The 25,500-nt window shown below is 45.6% G+C and overlaps 1 protein-coding gene across 4 annotated transcripts in view; it reads left to right on the top strand.

Moving 5' to 3' along the window:
- Nucleotides 1-3,710, top strand: part of PARD6G (par-6 family cell polarity regulator gamma) — a 108,184-nt gene extending 104,474 nt beyond the window's left edge. For all 4 annotated transcript variants that reach the window (XM_082640069.1, XM_082640068.1, XM_082640070.1 and 1 more), the window contains one exon: nt 573-3,710. In XM_082640069.1, the coding sequence (XP_082496195.1) occupies nt 573-1,393 (821 nt within the window). In that variant the 3' untranslated portion in view covers nt 1,394-3,710. The remainder of the gene's footprint in view (nt 1-572) is intronic.
- Nucleotides 3,711-25,500: the final 21,790 nt, after the last annotated feature.

The following is a 25,500-nucleotide window of genomic DNA, read 5'->3' as shown; positions in this document are numbered from 1 at the left end:
CACTGTCATTGCAGAATCCAGTCAGGCACTTTTAAACCTTTCATCTATTGTTAATTCTCTTAACCTTTCAGCCATTCTGTTGGTTGCCTGGAGAGCTAATGTTAAGGAGGTGATTGTGCTTGAACTTGGCATCAAACATTTACCTGAATATTTGAATACTGTTTGAATATTGAATATTTGAATATTGTTGGGCCAGCTCACCTGAGGCCAGGATTGCTGTGGGCTCAGCAAAACAACCCATAAAGTTACTGCATTGTGTTTGCATATCATCCAGGAGGTTGAGACTTTCCCCAAAACTGAAGTGTGACAAAATGAACCGATCATTCAGCTCCTGGGCATATGTGGGAGCCTTGCCTTTCAGTCAGTTCTTTATATGGTTTGATTTGCCCATTGCCTCAGACTTCCCTGGGGTCACATCACAAGTCAGAGAAGCAGTGGGAAGGTGAGCTGCAGAAGGCCAGGCCTTACCTGGACAGCCAGCCTCAGGCTCCGGGTGTTCGATGCTGTTTGACTTGTGCTTCTCCGTTGCCCGCGGGGTCTCTCCTCTGACTGACTCCTCTGTGCTCTTCCAGAAGAGGCCGAGCACTGCAGCTTCGGGGTGGGCTCGCTGTCCAGGCGGCGGCGCCCCCTGGCCCTGCGGGAGGACGGCCCTCGCCGGCGCGCACACCTGCACATCGGCCTGCCCCACGACTTCCGCCCCGTGTCCTCCATCATCGACGTGGACATCCTCCCCGAGACACACCGCCGTGTGAGGCTGTACCGGCACGGCTGCCAGAAGCCGCTGGGCTTCTACATCCGCGACGGCACGAGTGTGCGCGTGGCCCCGCAGGGGCTGGAGAAGGTGCCCGGCATCTTCATCTCCCGTATGGTGCCTGGCGGCCTGGCCGAGAGCACTGGGCTGCTGGCCGTGGACGATGAGGTCTTGGAGGTGAACGGGATTGAGGTGGCCGGGAAGACACTGGACCAGGTCACGGACATGATGATCGCCAACAGCCACAACCTCATCGTCACGGTCAAGCCGGCCAACCAGAGGAACAACGTGGTGCGTGGCAGCCGTGCGTTGGGCAGCTCCGGCCGCTCCTCGGACAGCACGGCCAGCCGCCACAGCCTACCTGCAGCCCACGTCCTGCAGAACTTGCCCCCTGACGAGATGGAGAGCGACGAGGAGGCCGACGTGGTCCTCGAGGGCGTCCTGGAGCCCCGGCTGGTACCCAGGCTGCCACCAGGCAGCCTCACTCGGGTCAACGGCGCTGGCCTGGCACCTGGCCTGCACAGCCCTGGGCGGGAGGGCAGTGTCCAGAGGCTGCTCAGCTCCCTCCGGTCCGACCCCCGCCACAGCCTGGCCCTGCCCCCCGGAGGGGTGGAGGAGCACGGGCCGGCAGTCACCCTGTAGGGCCAAGCGTCAGACAGGTCAGTTTCCCGAGGGGAAATACTTCTTAAAGTTTTATTCCAGTCTTAAAATAAGAAAAAATTGTATACTGCACGCCTCCTTTTTGTTGTTTTTACTTATCCCTCCCTTTTCTCCCACAACCCTACTCTTTATTCCAACTTATGGAGAGAAAAGAATAGTGTATTTTTGTAGAATTTCTCCACAGAACGTAAAATACATACACATGCACCGTCTGTACGAGGCTGGGTAAGGGTCTAGCACCTTTGTCAAGTGGTAGAAAGGATCTGACAAAGTGCAGAAAATACTTCATTTTTAAATTTTAAAAATATACTTTTTTAAATGAAGCTTTAAAATTACTTTTTTAAAATACTCGAATTCATGTTTTCACCGTGCTTCCTGCCGACTTGCACTGATTCTGCTGATGGGACGTGGCAGGAAGGTGGAGGCAGGTTTTCAAGAGCGAATGCACCCACACCTGGAGTAGTAAGCATGGCGGTAGAGGATGAATTTCAGAACGCTGCACTGTCTGCAGTCCCGTCTCACACAGCATGAAGTGGTCGTGGGGGCCGCAGCGGTGGACCCTCCCTGACAGGCAGTTTTGTGAGGCCGTCAGAGGTGGCCTGTTTAGCCTCTGAGGTGAATTTAATTTGGGGAAGAGAGTGGAAGGCACAGCACACCAGTACCATCTGTGATCAAAAGCCAGCATTTACTCTGAGGTAAAAACCAGCCTTTTCCTGTGGATTGTGACTCTGAGGGCAGTTTTTGAAGTGTTTCCAACACTTCACACAGGCCTTCGAAAGGTCAGTCATTTGGATGTATGGGTTCTGTTATCTTTGATTTTAAATAACAAGTCACATGGAATGTAAAGATTTTTAACGCAGGTTAAATTCATTGTCACTTCGTTTGGTATTCTAGCAATATTCACGTATTTAGTGATTTTAAAGGTTTATTCATGTTTCAGCCAATCAAACTTTATATGACCTATATTTTCTACTTGAATCCAGTGTCGAGGAGAAAATGTTACACTTGTACTTTGGAAACTAAACTTTCACCCAAAAAAGTTTTCATGTAAATACAGGTAAACGTATTTTTGTAGGTTGCCTTTTGGGAAACTATGTGGCTGCTTCTCCTGTGGTCAGGCACCCCCTGCTGGTAGTGGCAGAACTGACTTTATGGGTGGCAGGTTGATAACAGGTGGAAAACAGTGTATCTCAATGTGTTCATTTCTCTTGAATTCATTTCTCCTGAATTCATTAAGTGAAAAGCAAATTATTTTTCTTTCGGAAACTATTTATTGGGCATAAATAGCTTTTATTGAGTAGTTGTGGTCTCCTGCACCTTTGTTTTTGTTATTTGTATGCCAGGATCACTGTCTGTTTTGGTCCTAAGTACAGGGAAGACCAAAGATGCTCCCCTTTGAGGTCTAGGACTCCCAAATTTATGGGCTCCAATGAACTGTACGAGCATTTTTGGGCCCCAGGAGTCAGAAGTGTTTTTTTTTTTTTTTTTTTACTATGACACATTGTAGAAGCAAAACTCTTATGCTAACTAACTTACTATCACAAAGGAAATGTTCTTTTATTAAGTTATTGCTGGTTATTGAATATCTTGTCAAATAACTAGGTGTGTTTTTTAAGTAAATGTGAATACTTTTTTTTAAAGGAAAAAAAGGCTGAGATTTGTGTGCTATTGTTCATAATTTTAGAAGTTATGAATTGTCTTGAGCAGCTGCTTGAGTGTATTTTTCTACCCAGGTCTATATTTCTGCAATTTTCTTTTTTTAAAAAAAAAAGGACAAAAAAAACTATGTTGTATACACATTAAAGTTTTCTTTTATATCAAAGAATAAAACTTTTTCTTTGCTGCTTTCAGCTGTGTTCTAAATACTGGAGAGAATGTCTGTTAACGATCAGCAGAGATAAACTCAGCCTCAGGATGAAACACCTAATATTTACCAAGTGCCTCTTGTGTGCCTTATTGTTTTTTTTTCACATAATCCTCACACTTCCTCCACAGGCAAGTAGTAGTAGCCCCATTTTACAGATGGGAAAATGGGCTCAAACTCAAGCAGGTAGTAGGGCATTTCAGATAACCAAATTATACTCGTATTTGATAGGAGATAGATGTGTCGTCGGTCCAGAACCTTCTTTTGAAGTTCTTTTGAAAAAGCTTTTCTGAATACTTACTATACAGCTTTTTCAAAATATACCCTGGTTTGCAAAACCTCCGTTAACACTTTCTCATCACTGATATTACTACCTGTATAATACATCAAGATCTACTCATTCAGTGAATTACACATGTCAACGTGACGGCAGCAGATAACTTCCAATAACTCTTGGAAGAAAGAGGCGCAGCTACCTCAGCTTTACCAGCTGCACCACCTCGCTGAATCCCCTCACTGACGCTGATCTGCAGGCAGCCCTTTTCCATTTAGAGTTGGGGGGACGCGAGCACTGGGACAGTCACCCCCGCAGCCTGTGAGGTGGAGCTGAGGCAGGGAGGTACTGAAGCTGGATATATGCTCTGAGTTAGCTCCTGCAATGGAGTCGGAGATGCAGGGGCAGATACCTGGCTGACCAGCCAGGGAGCGCAGGTCACTTGACCTCGTAGTAATGCACATTGCCAGCCCCAGAGCCTGTGACATCTCAGGAGGGCCAGCCTTTCAGGTGATAAGGAGACCCTGTCCACGAATCAGTGAGGTTATATAGTATCTCACAGTTTTACACAAAGTAGCCAGAGACAGGGAGCGGGGTCTTGTTGCAGGTCACAAAGATACCTGGATAATGCTGGTACTGAGACCCTAATATCAGGTAGCCTGCAAAAAGTATTTCCTGATGGGCAGAAATACTGTTCTGTGGTTCACTTTTTATTCCAGCTACACCTGTTCCTCCTGTCTGCCTGTGACATCAGTCTCCTAAGTATTTCTTATCCCAAACTCATCCCAAGTCAATATACAAATTCTTTTTCCCTCTTATGTTTCCGCACTTATTTTGTTTTCTTCTTTATCTTCACAAAAAGATAACTTTCAGGGATTGAGAACTTTGCATTACTGAACAACGTTTCCAAGGAATGGCATAAACTGTTATTATGTTAATAAAAAGCAAACAAAATGATTCACCATGGGCGTCCCCAGCCCAGGAAACAAGTGCCATTCTCCACATTCCCTTCCCCAGGGAGCTCTGAAAGTAAGCACATTTCTTAACCTGAACCCTCTTGACCCCAGGCTAATGTGCAGGGGGAAGAGCTCTTTTCACACACGTTTTACTTCTAGTAGACCCCAGTGATCTGTTGAGCAAGAGTACAGGTGTTTCATGGCAAACTGAGTTGTCTGCCTTATTGCTCCAGGACCAAGTTACATTCTTCACATGAACCCCACCCGAAGCCCAGACCACAGGTGAGAAGCAGCTTCCACAGACCGGCTACCAGGGACTCCAGGGAAGCACTGCAAGCCCTACTCAATGTCCTCAGGTTTTTGCTGTTTTGGTTCTATGTGCTCCGTCTCCTAAACCAGCATGAGCTCTTTGTTCAGAGGCTGTTACATTCTCTTAATTTTCTTACTTAGTGAGTGTGAGCATACAAATGTTTCCATGGACCTTACACTTTAGAAACAGATAGTAACAAATGAGTATAAGGTGTAATATTTTGTTTGCCCGTAACTGCTATGAATCAAAACAAAACCAGAAGGAGGATACTGTAAATTTTTACCATTACTTTTTAAAACGAGGAAGTAAAGGTAGACTGATATTTCCAGGATCTCATGGTAATTTCAGAGCCATAATTCACACCCATATTTTTTGACATCCAGTACTTTTCCTGCCCCATCTATCTGCTTTCAGAAATGCAACATTCGGGGCTTCCCTGGTGGCGCAGTGGTTGAGAATCCACCTGCCAATGCAGGGGACATGGGTTCGAGCCCTGGGCCGGGAAGATCCCACATGCCGTGGAGCAACTAAGCCCGTGCGCCGCAACTACTGAGCCTGCGCTCTAGAGCCCACGAGCCACAACTACTGAAGCCTGCGTGCCTAGAGCCTGTGCTCTGCAACAAGAGAAGCCACCGCCATGAGAAGCCCACGCACCACGCCCCTGCTCGACGCAACTAGAAAAAGCCCGAGCACAGCAATGAAGACCCAACGCAGCCAAAAAATAAATAAATTTATAAAAAAAGAAACGCAACATTCATCCGCACTAAGGAAAAACACCACTCTCCTCCTTGAATTATTCTGGACTGAGCCATAAACCTCCAGTCCATCCAACAATAGTAGTTCCAGGATCTGTCATCCAGCGTAAGTGACATCAAGAATAGAAACTGAAGGGCTGCTCATACCAGGATCACTCAGGTAGAAGATATCAAGAGGAAATTTCCCTGTTCTGGGCCACTGACCATAAACATCCTTCCTCTTCCCTTCTTCAGAATCATGATTTCTGTGTTTAAAAGCACCTTCGAGAACTGAATGCTGCTAGGACGGTAGCCTATTTGGGAGGCCCAGCCGTCCTCCGCAGCAGCCCGCTTACCCTAACCACGGCCCATCTTCCTCTGGCTCACTCACCCCGGCTCCTCCTCATGCCCCAGGGTCAGGGGTCAGGCTCCCCCGCGTGGGACAGGTGTGTTTATTAGTGAGAACTTTCTTACTCCTGTATGTTGTTCCTCATTTGCTCATTCTGCTCCCTCGGGGGCTGCGTGGTTTCCACTCCCACCATCCCGGCCCCCTGTCAATATCCCAGGTTGAACTCGGGTTCAAAACGCAGAAGAGGCTACGTTCGCGGTCAGGCTGTTTAGTGCTGACGAAACATCATCCCACTGCGGCCGCAGCTCAGGGCTGGGATCAGTCTGACCTTGCGGGTGAGCCACGCAGAGCCCGATTTTCCCAGCCCTGCACTTGTGCAGTGTGAAGGTTCTCAGACTATAAGTCCAGGTTCGGGTACAAATTAAGATCAAAGAACACATATGCACTAAACAAACACAGTAAATGAGAACGCACACGTGGGGTCGGCAGTGCCTTACTGCTCCTAACTTAGGGCACCCACCCGCCGGGACTGGTGACACCGTACTAGACATGAGAAAAGGCCCGCTTTGTCCACACGGGTAGATGGTGGAGCTCCAGGCCACGTGCCGCTCCAAATCCAGCACTAGCCAGGGCAGTGGGGGTGGAGTCCATCTTCACCACGATGGGAGGACGGGCCACGCAAACAACACTGGGGCTTTGGCAGCGAAGAGGGACGTGCCACACCAGCCGCCTGGCGGCAGTGCCGCGATCTGAGGTGAGCTGCCAGCACCTTCAGGTGCCCATGGCTCACCCTCCGCTCTGTGGGTGCAGGCCCGCCCTCCCATGCTCTGTGCTGCCGCGGGAGACGTGTGCCAGCCACGGCGCTGGACCCCGAGACACCGGCCTCCATGTGGTCTCTGGCATTCCCGTCCTCGTCACCTGGCTTCCTGCCTCTGTAGCCCAAACTGGTCATCACCCTGTTCCACTCCACCTGCCCCGGCTGGCGGTGGGTTGGGGGGCAGCTGTAATCAGGTCCCCACGTGAAATCTCCTCTGTTTGAAATGCCTGGCAGAGTGAAGACACTTTGGCAGGGAACCTGGCGGTCCCTGTGGACCCTCAGGCTGGCGGTGGGGTGGGGGTGACGGAAACAGCGCCTCCCGGGGCTGCTGGCAACGGCTTAGACCCCCGTGGACGGCCCCCCGCTGGGAGCGCGGAAAGGGCGCTGCTGGGACCGTACAGCCAGCGCTGCTCCGGTGGGAAACACTGTGACGCCGGGACAGGCCCCGCCCCGCTTGCCGACGGCAGCTGCTCCCTCCGTGCAGACGCTGCATCCCCATCCGCACTCACCGTAGCAGCTTCACCAGCCGACACAGCCGACAACGGGGCCCCTCACGGCCCGGCTGAGCGAGGCCAACCGAGACTAAGTCGAGGCTTCCGGCTCAACGTTCGTATTCCTGCCCCGCACAGACCTGGTGCTATCGGAAGCCTCCCCTGCACCGTTTTCCACTCGGGCTCTCTGGGTGTTCAGGCGGGAGCCCTGAAACGCCACAAGTATCTGAGCCCATTCAGAAGTGCACATCAGACACCTTCAAATGCTGAACCTAGATTTCTACCCACAGAGCCATTTCCTTCCCCCTTGTCTTCAAGTCTACCAACCCAAACTACCCACAAAGTGCTTCACAAAGTGTGACTCTCAAAAATATAACCCCTGAAGAAAGATGGCCCCGTAGGCATCTGGACAGGTCAGCACTGAAGTAACAAAGTGTAGACACACGAAAAGCACAAAGGCCCGGAGATACGGGGTTATTTACAGTGTTTATATTACAAAACGTATGGAAGCTTTACACATCAATTGTGGCTTAGATTTCTGATTATTTCTCTAGGATAGAGTCCTAGATGAAATCACTGAATCAAAGGGTATGAACATTTCTGAAGGTCTCTTTCTCTTTGGAAACAATCTCATGGAAAAGTTGCAAGTACAGCAGGAAAAAAAAAAAAAGCTGAAACGCTGCCAAACTGCAGCCATCGGGACCCAGAGTGGGGTGACTCAGGAAGACCCTGAGCTCACCTCCTCCAGACACGCGTCTACAGCTGCAGGTGCGACCATCTCCTCTGAAAAAGACCTTCAACTCGCCAAGCGGCTACCTCACGTTGACAAACGAGACAAGAGCCACGTGGCAGTGGGTGGGAGAGGCTGACGCAGCCTCCCCATAAACCTACCCCTGGCACAGCTGCCCACCACCGGGAGGGAATCACAAACCCAGAGTTTCTCCCTGAGGAGCCAGAAGTTGCGCCCCACAAAGGGCACCCCGGCGAGAGACAAGCCCCCAAAACATCTGGCTTGCAGCCCACCCAGCCCCGCATCCGCGAGACCCAGCGGGCTTCAGGAAGCCCAGAGGCACCCTGACACGCAGGCTCACTCAGCCCAGGGCCCAGACTTGACGGCAGAGGCTCACTGGCTGATCTCAGAGCCTCGGCCCGAGGAGCCAGGCCTGGCGGGACACTCTCCAGGGACAGGGGAGTAGCACTGCCGCTGAGCTTCCTCTTGCTAAAGCTGGGGGTGACCTGTTGCTTGACTGAGACCTTTTTCCTTTTTCTCTCTGTGGGAGCCATCTTGGCGCTCTCTCTCTCTCTGCCTCGCGAGAGCCCGCAAGCCCCACCATTTTTCCTGTTTCCTGGGAGGGTGCACGTCTTCACCGCTCTCTCTGCCACGCCCACAGCACCAGCACCTCTGGGAGGGGAGCTCTTGCACACGCCAGTGCCCTGGTTCTTACGTCGGGTGCCTGGTTCTTGAGGCTTCGGCCCAGGGGATGCCCCTTGATCCCCTGGCTCTGAACACCGAGGGCTTGCGTTTCTGGGTCCCCTGGGACTGTAACATTGGAGAGTTCTTGGCAGGCTACAACCCAGGGCACTGCACAGATAACAGACCAAAACATTCGCCCATCTTTGTGAGACAGAGGCCTATTGGCTGTCCAGGGGCTCTGGCCTGAGGGGCAGGCCTCTGAAATGGCAGGCTTGCAGGGGCCCAAGAGGTGCTCCAGGGAATGGAGGCCGGTGGATGCAGTCTTCGTGCCCGCCCCCTGCCTTGGGCACCTCACTGGTATCTCCCAGAGAGGAGTTTATACCCTCTGGCGCCCTGATTTTTGCAGCTGCTGCCGGGCAACACCTCCACATCACCCGGCTCCAGCTGCCAGTGGGCCTTACGTGGGCAGGTCCCGCACTATAACCAGTGGAGGTAGAGTGTCAGACAGCTGCCACCCCCGGGCACGACGCGAGGTGGCGGGCCCAGGAGCTCCGTCTTCCTGTGAAAGAGGCCCCACTGGCTCAGCAGCGAGGCTGACGCCTGAGGAGCAGGCGTCGAATGACACACAACATCTAAGGGCTGAGCGCAAACCTTTCCAGAGGCCTCGAGAGCCGGGTGTTTGCATCCTCACTCCAGCACGTCCAGAGCCCACGGCTCGGGGGGAGCTCCTACATGCCGCTGGTGTCCCACTGTGGCTGCCCCGGGATGCCCGTGAACCCCTGGCTCTGGCGGCCAGTGGGCTTGTGCTCCTGGGCCCAGAGGACTGTGACGGTCAACGACAGCTCTTGGCAGGGTCCCACCCCAGGACGCCGCACAGACACCACACCGGAACACACCCCGACTCTCTCCGTGAAAGAGGCCTACTTCCTGTCCCGGAGCTTCGGCCTGAGGGTCAGGCTCCAGGTGTGGCTCAGCCCGAGGCCCTGGAGCAGAGGTGCTCTCAGGGACCGCGGGCTGGGACACCATCCTATGCGCCTGCTCTGCCTCACTCCCGCTCACCAGCATCTTCCAGAAAGGAGCTTATAAACTCGTCTTGAGCCCCAGTTTTTGCAACTATTGCCCAGGGGACACCTCAGATCACCTGTCTGGTGGCCAGCAAGGCCTCCGCAGCAGTCCCACAAGACTACATATTTCTATACTGTAAAAGCTACTACCACAGATAACCAACACGGTCCTACTGGACAGCACAGGGAACTATATCCAAAATCCCGTGTCAAACCAGAATGGAAAAGGACTGAAAAACAATACATATATGTATAACTGAGTCACTTTGCTGTACAGCAGAAATTAAACACAACATTGTAAATTAACTATACCTCAATACAATTTTTTTAAAAAGCTTTTTCCAGAGGAGATCAAGATGGAAGAGGAAGAGGACACGGGGCTCACCTCCCCCCACAAACACATCAAAATATATCTATATATGGAGCAATTCTCACTGGAAACCAGCAGAAGGATTCTTCTATAACCAAGGCTGTAAGACAGAGCCCTACAGGGCTGAGTAGGAAGGGGGGAGAAGCGACGGGGTCGGGACCTGTGCCCCTGGGAGGGGACACAAAGGAGGAGGGGGATTACACTGACTCGGAGATCCTCCCTGGGAGCGAGCAGTTGGAACCACATCTGGGCACCCGAGCCCTGGGTTGCAACACGAGGAGGACAAGTCCCCTTAGCTGGTTTGAAAACCGGTGGAACCAGCAGTGGGGATGTGACAAACCTAGACTCTACTCGTGAAGAGTGGGCACATGCTTGCTCACTCCCAGGGAAAGGTGGAGGACGCAGACAGAAACTGCCCGGGCTCTGGTCAGTTTCCACAACCAACCCGGGCCACGCCCTGGCCCACACTGAGCACCCCACCCCCTGCAGCCCCTCTTGCTCTGCGGTGCAGCCCCTCAGGAGGGTGAAGGCCGCCGCAGCCGAGGAGAGTGCTTGGTTGAGGAGCCAGAGCTGACTCAACCAGCACAGCACCTGAACAGGGCGAGGATGGCTATTACTGGCATTCACAGCAGGTCAGGATTGGCTGCAACTGTGACTGGTGCCCATGCTGCTCAGGCACCCCCCAGCAAGCCCTGGGTGCCCGCTCCAGTACGCTCCCCTCTGGAGCAAAGGTGCTGATGCCCGGAGGGGAGGGCACACACCTACAGGGAATGAACCAGCTCAGACTGACCCTCAGGGTCTGGGATCCTGCCTCACCCCTGAAAGGTGGCGCTGGCCACTGAGCAGAGGAGTGGCCCCAGCTCACACCTGACTCTGCCACCTCCACTTCCAACCCCACACCTCCTACCAAGGTGGTAGCTGCCAGCACACCCTGGGGGAAGATGTGACTCATGCTCACATCAGATCCAGCTCTCCCAGCAAAGCAGCTGGCACACGCAGACTGTGTCGGGACATCCCCACACAAGGCCACCCCTCCAAGACTGGGATCGGTAACTGCTTCATCTAGTTTCATAGAGATAGAGAAAGATGAGCAAAATGAGAAGACAGGAATTTGTTTCAAATGAAAGAACACAAAAACCCTTGTGAGAACAACTAATGTAACACAGATAAACAATTTACCAGATGAAGAGTTCACAGCATTGGGAATAAGAATACTGACGGAAAAAAAGAGATGAACACATGACAAATTTAACAAGGAACTAGAAAATATTAAAAGAACTCCTCAGAACTGAAGAATACAGTAACTGAAATGAAAAATACACAAGAGGAATTAACAGCAGACTAGGTGATACAGAAGAATACTAAGTGATCTGGAGGATAGAATAATGAAATCACTCATTCAGAACAGCTAAAAGAGAAACATAAAAAAGAAAACAGTTGAAGGAACCTTTGGGGCAACATCAAGCATACCAACATTTGAATTATAGGGGTCCCAGAAGGAGAAGAGAGAGAAAAAGGGGTCAAAATGTGTTTGATGAAATTATGGCTGAAAACTTCCCAAACCTGCAGAAGGAAAGATATTCAGGTACAGGAAGAACAGTCCCAGACAAGATGAACCCAAAGACACCCACACAAAGACATGTCATAATGAAAACAGCAGAAGTTAAAGATAAAGAGAGAATTCTAATGGCAGCAAGAGAAAAAACAAGAGTCACATACAAGGGAACTCCCAAAAGGCTATCAGCTGATTTTTCTGCAGAAACTTTGCAGGCCATAATGGAAGGGCATGATATATTTAAAGTGCTGAAAGGGAAAAATCTACAAACTAGGATACTCTACTCAGCAAAATAACCAGTCAGAATTGAGGGAGAGATCAAGAATTTCTCAGATAAGCAAAAACAAAAAGAGTTCATCAATACTAAACTGACCCTAAAAGAAATGCTAAAGGGTCTTTTCTAAGCAGAAAACAAAAGGCTACAAGAACAAAGAATCCATAGGAAAGGAAAAATCCCACTAGTAAAGTCAAATGTATATTAAAGGCTGTGGATTGACCACTTCAATAAGCTAGTACAAAGATTAAAAAGCAAAAAATTGTAAAATGAACTATAATAAACAGTTAAGGGATAAACATGAAGATGTAAAGTATGACATCAAAAACTCATAACATGTGAAAGTTAAAAAAATGTAGCTCTTTCAGAAGAATCTTTTAGATCTTTTTGAACTTAAATGACTACAAGTTTAAAACAGGTAGATATAGTTATAGGTCGAAATATATGAACCCCATGGTAACCACAAATCAAAAACCTACAATAGATGCAGAAAAACTAGAGAGAAAGGAACACTAGAGCAAATCATCAAACCACAAGGGAAGAAACTAAAGGAAGACAGAGAAGAACTACAAAAACAATCAGCAAACAAGTAACAAAATGGCAATAAGTACATTCCTATCAGTAATCACTTTAAATGTCAATGGACTAAAGGCACCAATCAAAAGTCATAGGTTGGCTAGGGACTTCCTGGCAGTCCAGTGGTTAAGACTCCACGCTTCCATTGCAGGGGGCATAGGTTTGATCCCTGGTCTGGGAACTAAGATACCACATGCCACACAGCACAGCCAAGAAAACAAAGACCCATATGTATGCTGCTTACAAAAGACTCATTTCAGAGCTAAAGACACACACAGACTGAAAGTAAGGGATAGAAAAAGATATTGCATGCAAATGGAAATGTCAAGAAAGCTGGGGTAACAATACTCATATCAGGCAAAACAGACTTTAAAACAAAGTCTATACAAAAGACAAAGAAGGGCATTTTATAATGATAAAGGAATCAACACCAGAAGAGGATATAGGGACTTCCCTGGTGGCACAGTGGTTAAGAATCTGCCTGCCAATGCAGGGGACATAGGTTCGAGCCCTGGTCTGGGAAGATCCCACATGCCGCAGAGCAACTAAGCCTATGCACCACAACTACTGAGCCTGCGCTCTAGAGCCTGCGAGCCACAACTACTGAGCCCGAATGCCACAACTACTGAAGCCCGCGTGCCTAGAGCCTGTGCTCCACAACAAGAGAAACCACTGCAATGAGAAGCCCGCGCATCACAACGAAGAGTAGCCCCCGCTCGCCACAACTAGAGAAAGCCTTTGCGCAGCAACAAAGACCCAACGCAGCCAAAAATAAAATAAATTTATTTTTTAAAAAACGAAGAGGAGGGCCTCCCTGGTGGCGCAGTGGTTGAGAGTCCGCCTGCCGATGCAGGGGATACGGGTTCGTGCCCCGGTCTGGGAGGATCCCATATGCCGCGGAGCGGCTGGGCCCGTGGGCCATGGCCGCTGGGCCTGCGCGTCCGGAGCCTGTGCTCCGCGACGGGAGAGGCCGCAGCAGTGAGAGGCCCGCGTACCACAAAAAAAAAAAAGAAAAAAAAAAAAAAAAAAAAAAAAAAACGAAGAGGATATAACATTTGTTAACGTAAATGCACCTAATATAGGAGCTTCTAGATACATAAAGCAAATACTTCTTCTAGATATATAAAGCAAATACTTCTAGATATATAAAGCAAATACTGAAATACATAAAAGGAGAAACTGACAATAATAAAATAATAATTAACACCCCACTTACATCAATGAATATTTCATCCAGACAGAAAATCAATAAGGAAACAGTGGTTATAAATGACACAATAGACCAGTTGAACTTAATAGATATCTACAGGACATTCCATCCAAAAACAGAAAAATACACATTCTTTTCAAGTGCATATGGAACGTTTTTGAGGACAGATCACATGCTAGGCCACAAAAAAGCCTCACAAATTTAAAAGAAATTATATCAACATTTTTTTTGGACCACAACAGTATAAAACTAGAAATCAATCACAGGACAAAAAATAGGAAAAGCACAAACATGTGGAGATTAAACAACATGCTACTAAAAAAACATTGGGTCAATGAAGAAATCAAAGAGGAATTCAGAAAATACCTCAAGACAAATGGAAATAAAAACACAACTTTCCAAAATCTATGGGATGCAGCCAAAGCAGTTCTAAAAGGGAAGTTTAAAGTGATACAGAAACAAACAAACAAAAATCTCGAATAAACAACCTAACCTACCAGTGAAAGGAATTAGAAAAAGAAGAACAAACAAAGACCAAAGTCAGCAGAAGGAAGGAAATAAAAAAGATCAGAGAGGAAACAAATAAAAATAGAGGCAAAAAAAAGAAAGAAAGAAAGAAATGAAAGAAGAGAAATAACAACCAATAACACAGAGATACAAAAATTCATAAGAGAACACTAAGAATACTTGTATGCCAACAAATAAGACAACCTAGAAGAAATGGATACATTTCTAGAAATATACAATCTTCCAAGACTGAATCGGGAAGAAATAGACAATCTGTGAAACATTAATAGTGAAATTGAATTTGTAGTAAAAAACAAACAAACAAAAAAACAAAAAAACTGCCAACAAACAAAAGTCAGGCCCAGACAGTGTCACAGAGGAATTCTACTAAACATATAAAGAAGAGCTTATACATATCCTTCTCAAACTATTCCAAAAAACTGAAGGCAGAACACTCCCAAATTCATTCTGCGAGGCCACCATCACCTGACACTAGAACCAAAGACAATACAAAAAAAGAAAATTACAGGCCAATATCTTTGATGAATATAGATGCAAAAATTCCCAACAAAGTATTAGCAAACTGAATACAACAATATATAAAAGGATCATATACCATGATCAAGTGGGATTTATTCCAGGGACATAAGAATGGTTCAATATCCACAAATCAATCAATGAGATGCACCACATTAACAAAAGGAAGGGGCCTCCCTGGTGGCGCAGTGGTTGAGAGTCCGCCTGCCGATGCAGGGGATACGGGTTCGTGCCCCGGTCTGGGAGGATCCCATATGCCGCGGGGCGGCTGGGCCCGTGAGCCATGGCCGCTGGGCCTGCGCGTCCGGAGCCTGTGCTCCGCAGCGGGAGAGGCCACAGCAGTGAGAGGCCCGCATACCGCAAAAAGAAAAAAAAAAAAAAAAAAAAAAAAAAAAACAAAAGGAAGGATCAAAATCACATGATCATCTCAATAAACACAGAAAAAGCATCTGACAAAGTGCAACATCCATTCATGATCTCTCCTCAAAGTTGTAGACAGAATATATCTCAACATAATAAAGGCCATTATGACAAACCCACAGTTAACATCATACTCAATGGTGAAAAGCTAAGAGCTTTTCCTCTAAAATCAGGAAGAAGACAAGAATGCCCACTCTCACCCCTTATATTTAACATAGTACTGGAAGTCCTAGCCACAGCGATCTGACCCAAAAAAAGAAATAAAAGGTAACCAAATTGGAAGGGAAGAAGTAAAACTGTCAGTATTTTCAGAAGATATGATACTATCCATAGGAAACCCTAAAGTCTCCACCACTAAATGATTTGAGTGAAGTTACAGGTTACAAGATTAACTACAGAAGTCTGTTGCTTTTCTATACATTAATGATGAACTATCAGAAAGAGAAAGCCAAAAAAAAATCCCACTTAAAATTGCATCAAAAAGAATAAAATACCTAGGAATAAACTTAACCAAGGAGGTGAAAGACCTATACTCTGAAAACTATAAAACACTGATGAAGAAAACTGAAGATGATACAAAGAGATGGAAAGATACCCCGTGCTCTTGGATTGGAAGAATTAATATTGTTAAAATGGCCATCCTACTGGGACTTCCCTGGTGGTCCAGTGGTAAAGAATCCACCTTACAATGCAGGGGACACGGGTTCGATCCCTGGTCAGGGAACTAAGATGCCACATGCTGCAGGGCAACTAAGCCCGTGCACCACAACTACTGAGCTCGTGCACCTCTACTAGAAAGCCTGTGTGCCGCAAACTACAGAGCCCATGCACTCTGGAGCCTGCACGCCACAACTAGAGAAGAGAAAACCCGCACACCACAACTAGAGAGAAGCCCGCGTGCTGGAACGAAGAGCTCACGTGCTGCAACAAAAGATCTCACATGCCTCAATGAAGATCCCGCGTGCTGTGACTAAGACACAATGCAGCCAAAAATAACTAAAATAAAATTTAAATTTTTTTTTAAAAAGAGCTGAAACAGCTATAAAAATAAATAAATAAATGGCCATACTACCCAAAGCAATCTACAGATTTAATGCAGCCCCTATCAAAATAGCCATGACATTTTTCACATAACTACAACAAATAATCCTAAAATTTACATAGAAACATAAAAGACCCCAAATAACAAAAAAAATCTTGAGAAAGAAGAACAGAGCTGGCGGTATGATGCTCCCTGGCTTCAGGCTATACTACAAAGCTACAGTAATCAAATAGTATGGTACTGGCACAAAAACAGACACACTGGGCCTCCCTGGTGGCGCAGTGGTTGAGAGTCCGCCTGCCGATGCAGGGGATACGGGTTCGTGCCCCGGTCTGGGAGGATCCCATATGCCGCGGAGCGGCTGGGCCCGTGAGCCATGGCCGCTGAGCCTGTGCGTCCGGAGCCTGTGCTCCGCAACGGGAGAGGCCACAACAGTGAGAGGCCCGCGTACAGCAAAAAAAAAAAAAAAAAAAACAGACACACTGATCAATAGAACAGAATAGACAGCCCAGAAATAAAACCACTTACTATGGTCAATTAATCTATGACAAAGGAGGCAATAATATACAATGGAAAAAAGACAGTCTCTTCAATAAGTGGTGCTGGGAAAACTGAACAGCTACATGTAAAAGAATGAGATTAGAATATTTCCTCATATCATATACAAAAATAAACTCACATGAATTAAAGACCTAAATATAAATCCTGAAACCATACAACTCCTAGAAGAGAATATATGCAGAACATCCTTTGACATAAATCATAACAGTATTTTTTGGACCTGTCTCCTAAGGCAAAAGAAAAGTATTAAACTTAAAAGATTTGTACAGCAGATGAAACCACTGACAAAACGAAAAGACAACCTAGTGAATGGAAGAAAATATTTGTAAATGATATGACTGACAAGAGGTTAATATCCAAAATATATAAACACATCATACACCTCAATATCAATAAAAACAAACGTCTCAATCAAAAAATGGGCAGAAGACCTGAATAGGTATTTTTCCAAAGAAGACATACAGATGGCTAACAGGCACATGAAAAAATGCTATCACTAATTATTAGAGAAATGTAAACCAAAACAACAACAGGTGAAATATCACCTCACACCTGTCAGAATGGCTATCATCAAAAAGTCTACAAATAACAAATGTTGGCAAGGATGTGGAGAAAGGGGAACTTGTACTGGTGAGAATTTAAATTGGTGAAGCCACTGTGGAAAACAGTACAGAGCTTTCTCAAAAAACTAAAAACAGAACTATCATATGACCTGGCAATTCCACTCCTGGGTATTATCCAGAAAAAAATCAAAGCACTAATTTGAAAAGATACATGCACCCCAACGTTCAGAGCAGCATTATTTACAATTGCCGAGATATGGGAGCAACGTAAGTGTCCATCAAGAGACAAATGGATAAACGATACAACACATACACACACACACACGGAATATTACTCAGCCATAAGCAAAAAATGAAACACTGCCATTTGCAGCAATGTGGATGGACCTAGAGAATATTATGTTTAGTGAAATAAATCAGACGGAGAAAGACAAATACCATATGATGTCATTTATTTGTGGAATCTAAACAATAAAACTAATGAATGTATATATCAAAACAGAAACAGGCTCACAGATATAGAAAACAAACTAGTGGTTACCACTGGGGAGAGGGAAGTGGGGAGGAGCATGTTAGGGGGATGGGATTAAGTTATAGAAACTATTGAATACTATGTGTAAAATAGATAAGCAACAAGGATATATTGTACAGGGAATTATAATCATGATTCTATAATAATTTTTAATGGAGTATAATCTATAAAAATATGTATTCACTATGCTGTACACCTGAAACTAATGTAATATTGTAAATCTACTATACTTCCAAAAAAAGCGGCAAGAGAAAAACAACTTATTACATACAAGAGACCCCCCCCATAATACTATCAGCAGTATTTTCAGCAGAAACTTTGCAGGCCAGTAAGGGGTAGCACAATATATTCAAAGTGCTGAAAGAAAAAAATTTCTAACCAAGAATATTCTACCTGGCAAAGTTATCAATCAGAATTGAAAGAGAGAGAAAGAGTTTTCCAGACAAGCAGAAGCTAATGCAGTTCATCAGCACTAAACTGGCCTTAAAAGAAATGTTAAAAGGGTGACTTTAAGCTCTAATGATTAAGAAGAAAACATAGGAAAGTATAATTCTCACTGATAAAGGTAAAGGTAGTGCAGTAATCACTTACAAAGCTAATATAAATGTTAAAAGACAAAAGTAGTAAAAGCAACGATAACTACAATAACATTAAGGGATATACAAGGTGAAAGATGTAAAATGTGACTCCAACAACATAAAATGTTGGGGGGGGCTTTAGAGATGTAGAGCTTTAGAATGTGTTCAAAGTTAGGTTGTTATCAACTTAAAGTAGACTGTCAAAAATACAGATTGTTAGATGTGAGCCTCATGGTGATCACAAAACAAAAACCTATAGCAGACACACAAAAGATAATGAGAAAGGACTCTAAGAACAGCACTAAGGAAAGTAATCAAACCACAAGGGAGAGAGCAAGAGAAGAAGAAACAGAGGAACTACAGAACAGCCAGAAACCAGTTAACAAAATGGGAATAAGTACATACCTATCAATAATAACTTTAAATTTAAATGGATTAAATTTTCCAACCAAAAGACAGAGTGTGGCTGATGGATTAAAAAAAAAACAGACCCATCTATATGCTGTCTCCATTACACACAGACTGAAAGTGAAGGGGTGGAAAAAGATGTTTCATGCAAATGGAAACCAAAAGAAAGCTGTGGCTGCTATACTTATATCAGACAAAAGAGACTTTAAAACAAAGTCTGTAATAAGAGACAAAAAGGGCATTACATAGTGATAAAGGGGTCAATCCACAACATTTGTAAATATTTATGCACCCAACATAGGAGCTCCTAAATATATAAAGAAAATATAGACAGGCCTAGTGTAATTATATACATATAATTCTCATTAATATATATTTACATAAATACACACACATACATACAATGGAATACTACTCAGCCATAAAAAAATAAACTCTTGCCATTTGTGACAACATGGATGGACCTTGAAGGCATCACACTAAGTTAAGTAAGTCAGAGAAAGACAGATACAGTGATCTCACTTATGTGTGGGTCAATCGGATTTAATCACCTTTCCCAACTGGTAGCACTGTTAGATGATACACTCCTTGTATTTTTAAAGAACTAAATAAATGCACTTTAATTTTAGAAAATTTGTAAAATACAGAAAAACACAAAGAAGGGAGTCACATCTCATCTCGCACCAGGTGCAGCAAGGGCTTCTGCAGCCCATCTCCCCAGACACATAGAGGTCACAGCTGAGCCTCACAGGAGCCCAGACATGCTGAGCGTTAACTGAAAGCAAATGAGCATGGCATCTTGGCACCCATGTTCACAGCAGCTTTGTTCACAGTAGGTAAACCGTGGAAGTAACCCCAGTGTCCATCAAAGGATGAACAGATAAACAAAAAACGGAAATACATGTGACCAAATATTCAGCCTTTAAGAGGAAGGACACTGTGACACACACCACAACATGGATGAAACTGGAGGAATTATGCTGAGTGAAATGAGCCAGTCACAAAAGGACAAATCCTGAATGATTCCATTTAAAGGAGATCACTAGAGTTGGCAAAATCATACATAGAGACAGAAAGTAGAATGCTGGGTTCCAGGGGCTGGGGGAGGGGAAATATGGGAGTTAGTGTTGAATAGAGACAGCGTTTCAATTTGGGAAGATAATAATGTTCCCTGGGGCTTCCCTGGTGGCACAGTAGTTGAGAGTCCGCCTGCTGATGCAGGGGACACGGGTTCGTGCCCCGGTCCGGGAAGATCCCACATGCCGCGGAGCGGCTGGGCCCGTGAGCCATGGCCGCTGAGCCTGCGCGTCCGGAGCCTGTGCTCCGCAACGGGAGAGGCCACAACAGTGAGAGGCCCGCGTACTGGAAAAAAAAAAAAAAAAAAAAATTCCCTGGATGGATGGTGGTGACGGTTCCACAACAATGTGAATGTATTTAAATGCCACCAAACTGTACACTTAAGAATGGTTAAGATGGTAGATTTTATATTACAAGTATTCTAACAATTTTTTAAATTGGGGGAAAAAAGGAATGAGTACAAATTTCTGGTCATAAGCAGTCTAGAAATAATGCTTCGGATTCTTAGCTGAGTTGTTCATCCAGGCTCCTTCCCTCTCTTTTCAGGTGCCTGTGTACAAACATTCTTTTGCACACACACACTGCCCTGCTGACCTGTGGTCTGATAAGAATATGTGGAGCAATGAATAATTTTGGGGTCTGTGCATGAATGGGCCTTAAAGGTCACAAGACACGTTCCCAGATTAATTTCTCGACAATGAATCTAAGGATCACGCTGGTCTTAGTTTGAGGAACAAAAGGAGTAGCTGCTTTAAGCGTGGTTTGGAGCGTTCCAGGCAGAAAGGTGAGGGCAGTGAGGCCTGGGGACAAGGAGTAACTTGAATGCGATGCTTCCTAACTGAATGCAGAATTCATTACCCAAAGGAGAAGCACGGGATGAACCCCAGACCCTTGCAGCAAAGACAGGACTCATGTGCCACTTATACTCTACAGGTTTTTTGTTTTTTGTTTTTTTTTTCCCCTGCGGTACGCGGGCCTCTCACTGTTGTGGCCTCTCCCATTGCGGAGCACAGGCTCCGGACGCGCAGGCCCAGCGGCCATGGCTCACGGGCCCAGCCGCTCCGCGGTACGTGGGATCTTCCCGGACCGGGGCACGAACCCGCGTCCCCTGCATCGGCAGGCGGACTCCCAACCACTGCTCCACCAGGGAAGCCCTACTCTACATGTTTTAAAGAACAAAGCCTTTCACACTGTCCTTGCACAAGCCCAGCTGGCACAGCGATTAGTGAGACACCATCACCCACCTTGGAAGGGCAGCCTTTGTCAGGAGAAGGTGCTCCAGCCACCCTGGAGGGGTTCCTCCTCACCACTGGGCTGTGCCTCTGCTGAAGGGGTGGAGCTAGTGTCGTAGGGTTTTGGTGGAGCCGGAGACTTGAATTTTCTCTGAACCTGAAATGAGGTAAGGCCGAGGTGTCAGAGCAGGCAGGCTCCAGGGCCACGGAATCACTCACATCCTCTCAGACAACACTTATCCTGACCTCTTGAAACAGCAGAACGCTTTCTTCAAGTAAGTTCTGGGCCGTCCAGAGCAGCATCCGTCCTTGCTGAAGACCACGGGAAGGCTTGCTGACGTCAGGGTCGGGGGTGGAGATCCCGCAGTCACGGGCACTGCAGATAGCAGCTTGCGATCCGCTGGGCCTTAGGGCTGTCCAGCTTTGAAAGGGTGTCTTTCTCACCCTCCTTAATCTTTGCAGGGTGTCCAGCCCTCCCCAGGTTGAAAAACACTGTTGGAGAATCTGAAAGTCAAATACAAGTTGCGTCAGTTTGCCATTTCCTTCAATTTGTGGGAATCACGTCAGTTTGAAGCAGCAGGCCTGTTGGATTCCTGTTCCAAGGACCCCACTTTCAGGTGCTGCTTCAAGTGCTCCCAGGTGTTGCCGGCCTCTTCTCCCTCCCCTCCACCAGTGAGCAGCCTCGGCTGCACCTGGGTTGATTGAGCAGCTTCCCCATTTCTCTCTCACTGAGGTCATCTGTTATCACACGTTAAAACATTATTTTTTAAAGACTTATCTTCATGGGGAGGTAGCGCATGCTAGAAAATAAGTCAGTAACTCCAATTTAGATCTGGCTCTGCCAACCACTGTATCATACGGCCTAAGAAAAGTCGTTTACCTCTCTGGGCCGGTTTGCTCATCAGCAAGAAGCAAAGCCTAACTTATCTCTTCCACAGGATTGTCAAGAGACTCAGGTGGGCAGACTGCAGGTACTAAGCAAATGCAAAATACATACTCTCAGAACCATTTTCTATTGAAACATCAAAAAAAAAAATCACACCTATTTCTTATTGGAACTCTCAAAACTTGCCTTTAAAGAAAACCTCATTTACCATCAAACAACGCATAGGGCCCAAGGAGTATGAACCTTCGTTAAGGAAGCAGCTCAGGAAGGCACGGTTCTTAGTTGACAGGGCACAGGTGCTGGATTCGGGCTCAGGGCACACCTGAGGCAAGTCTGCTCCCTCTGGCATCACCACTGAAGTAGCTGGGAACGACGAATGGATGAGTGAGGTACCTCGTGGCTACATGTGCCCATCTACAACCACACTGGTCGCCATCTTCAGTGGCTGCATCGCATACTTAGCATGGCACCATTGCACGTGATCAAGAGGTTTTGAAAATGTAGCCTTTAAAATTAATACAAGTCAGAGGGCTTCCCTGGTGGCGCAGTGGTTGAGAGTCCGCCTGCCGATGCAGGGGACACGGGTTCGTGCCCCGATCCCGGAAGATCCCACATGCCGCGGAGCGGCTGGGCCCGCGAGCCATGGCCGCGGAGCCTGTGTGTCCGGAGCCTGTGCTCCGCAACGGGAGAGGCCACAGCAGTGAGAGGCCCGCGTACAGCAAAAAAAAAAAAAAAAAAAAATACAAGTCAGAAAGCACCTCAGCCCCTGCTCATGTGTAAAATTCCTGTCAGGTTTTACAAGTGGCGATAATGGAAACAAGTTAATCAAACTGAATTAACAGTTACTTCTATTAAGCAACGCTATCAACTTAAAAACATAAGCACTCCATGTAAAAAGTTTTGCAAGTCAAATTACCAAGTTAATAACCAACATTATTCTTTGCACAGTCGTTAAAAACTTAAAAAAGAATTTTTATTCATAAATCAAATGCACAAATTCAGTTAATCCTAAACTAATGTTTCTTTATTACAGAACAAAGATTCAGACAGGAGTCTTGAAGACTTCTAAGGACAGCTGATGAGTTTGCGGGTATGTTGGATTATATCTCAAACATTGCTGTGATTTAAACACTAAGACACAGTCATATATTTAAATTACCAAGATATTTGGATTTTTAATTAATCAATCCAGATATTCAGATGCCAACCGAATTTGCAACAGAAATAAAGAGCTATTTGATCTATTTACCATCTTTTCATTTCAGGTTATGATTTGGTAACTAGCACCTGGCAAGGAATCAATGTTAGGATTTAAATCTCTAAGGCAGTTCACGCTTCAGTCTGTGGCAATTTAATGCCAACTCACAGGTGGGCTCAGGTGAAAATATGAGAACGAACCAGGGGGAAGGGGCTGAAGCCATGTAAACACAGACCCAAGTCACACATGCGTGAACAAACCCCCGGAGCCTCCAGTGACGAGGGACGGAACCACTGAACGCAAAAGGTCCAACATGAAAGGCTGATTTTGACAAATTTTAGAAACCTATAATACATTATGCAGTAATGAAGACCACATTTATCCAAAATTATGTAATCAGAGTAACTTGTTCTAGCCTCACCCTTTTCTTTTAGATTTTAGGTTTGTAGGGACTCTGCACGTCTTGTACGTGAAAGTGCACCTCCCACTTCCCTAAAGCCCCTGAAGTGAGGCAGACACACTTGATGTGTGTAAAATATTCTGACAGCTTCAGATGAACTCAACAGTCAAAGCACTTCACCTTGTTTTACTGGGACTCAAGTTGCCCTTTGCATTTTTATTAGCATCTTTCTACTACTGGACATATCATCTCAATCAATATAAACTATGATAGGCAGACAGATATATATAGCACATACCCAGGAAAACCTGGTCCAAAGGTACTTTACTGCTTTAGGAAGAAAAGTCTACAATACTATCCCGATAGTGAAATACTTACAAAATAATGTTGCTGATAATCTTAGACTATGCACACAAATAGCGTCTTAGCAGTGAGAAACCACTACTGGAAGAATATAACATTACCAAATGTAGGTAGCAGCTTAATTTTTTAAATAAATGAATATTAAATTTTAAATCAAAGAAAATTAATCATTCTGCCACTATCTTCCTTCACATTGCTTATCCTCATGGGCAAAAGGTCCTGACCATGCGGGGTGCGTGGAGAAATGTAATGAAAGACAATCCCTTAGACTTTTATGCCAGTCTACATAGTTTGAGTTACAACCAAATGATCTAGATTGAGGTGGACTTTATATTAGAAGGCAAAAGACTCTTATGGTTACCCTCAAGAATATACTGTGTTCTGAACTCTTTGTCTGGTCTTTTTTTTAATTGAAGTATAGTTGATTTACAACATTGTGTTAGTTTTAGGCATACAGCACAGTGACTAGGCTTTTTTGCAGATTATATTCCATTATAGGTTATTACAAGACATTGGGTGTCTAGTGTTTTTTGTAGACACTCTGGCAACCCTGCAGGACAGGAATGCACTGATGCCAACTAATAATCTATCCTTACACAAGTCATCGCAAGGAAGCAGTTAATTACTAACTGTCCAGGAATTGGCAAAGACCCATTCTCTATTTCTAGTGCATTGAAAATAAAACATATGATTATACTGAGGCCATTTCTTATGACACACAGAAGGAATCACCTCTCCCCACCTGCCATTTTGTGAATGGAAAAACAGGCACAGTACAGCCAGAACCGGCGTAGCTTCTCAGATGGCAGAGTAAGGTTAAGTAGTTCACACCCTGAACTTCTTAAGTGTTGAGAAATTAGATTGAGGATATCATTCAATTACACTGCAACCCTCAGACATTATGGGTATTTTGATCCTGGAAATAAGATATGTTTCATTTGGACAACAGTGTACAATTCTGGGAATTCCCCAGTGGTACAGTGGTTAGGACTCCATGCTTTCACTGCGGAGGGCGTAGGTTCAATCCCTGGTTGGGGAACTAAGATCCCACAAGCCGTGTGGCACAGCCCAAAAAAAAAAAAAAAAAAAAGTGTGCAGTTCTAAACATATATTTAAAGATTCATTTCTAAGTGGGACTCAGATAGATAAGAACCTGTAATCACAGTAATGTCAATCTACTTTGATTACTGAATAGATCTCATAATGAATTTACCAAGATTTTCCATTTTCGTTTTTAAAATTCTGAGTTGATTCCATGTTGTCAATAACAATACATCTATTTTTAGTATCCCAGCTTCACCTTTAGTCATCAAATCATGTAACACAGAATGTTATGTAGAGGCCAAAAAATTGGCAATGCCAATAGCTAGGATATGGTTAGAAAACTCTACGTACTGCGTGTTGATATATGTGTATCCTGCTTACTTCTAAATTAGTGACTTATTGGACCAAGAGGGTCACTACCACCACCTGTATAAAAACAGGTATAAATAAAATAAAAACAAGGTCAGCAGTGAAATATATGGC

Source organism: Mesoplodon mirus (genome assembly GCF_964341445.2).
Source record: "Mesoplodon mirus genome assembly, chromosome: 13".
Lineage (NCBI taxonomy): Eukaryota > Metazoa > Chordata > Mammalia > Artiodactyla > Ziphiidae > Mesoplodon > Mesoplodon mirus.
The sequence above is the reverse complement of the archived record's forward strand: the minus strand, read 5'-3'. Positions and strand labels throughout refer to the sequence as shown.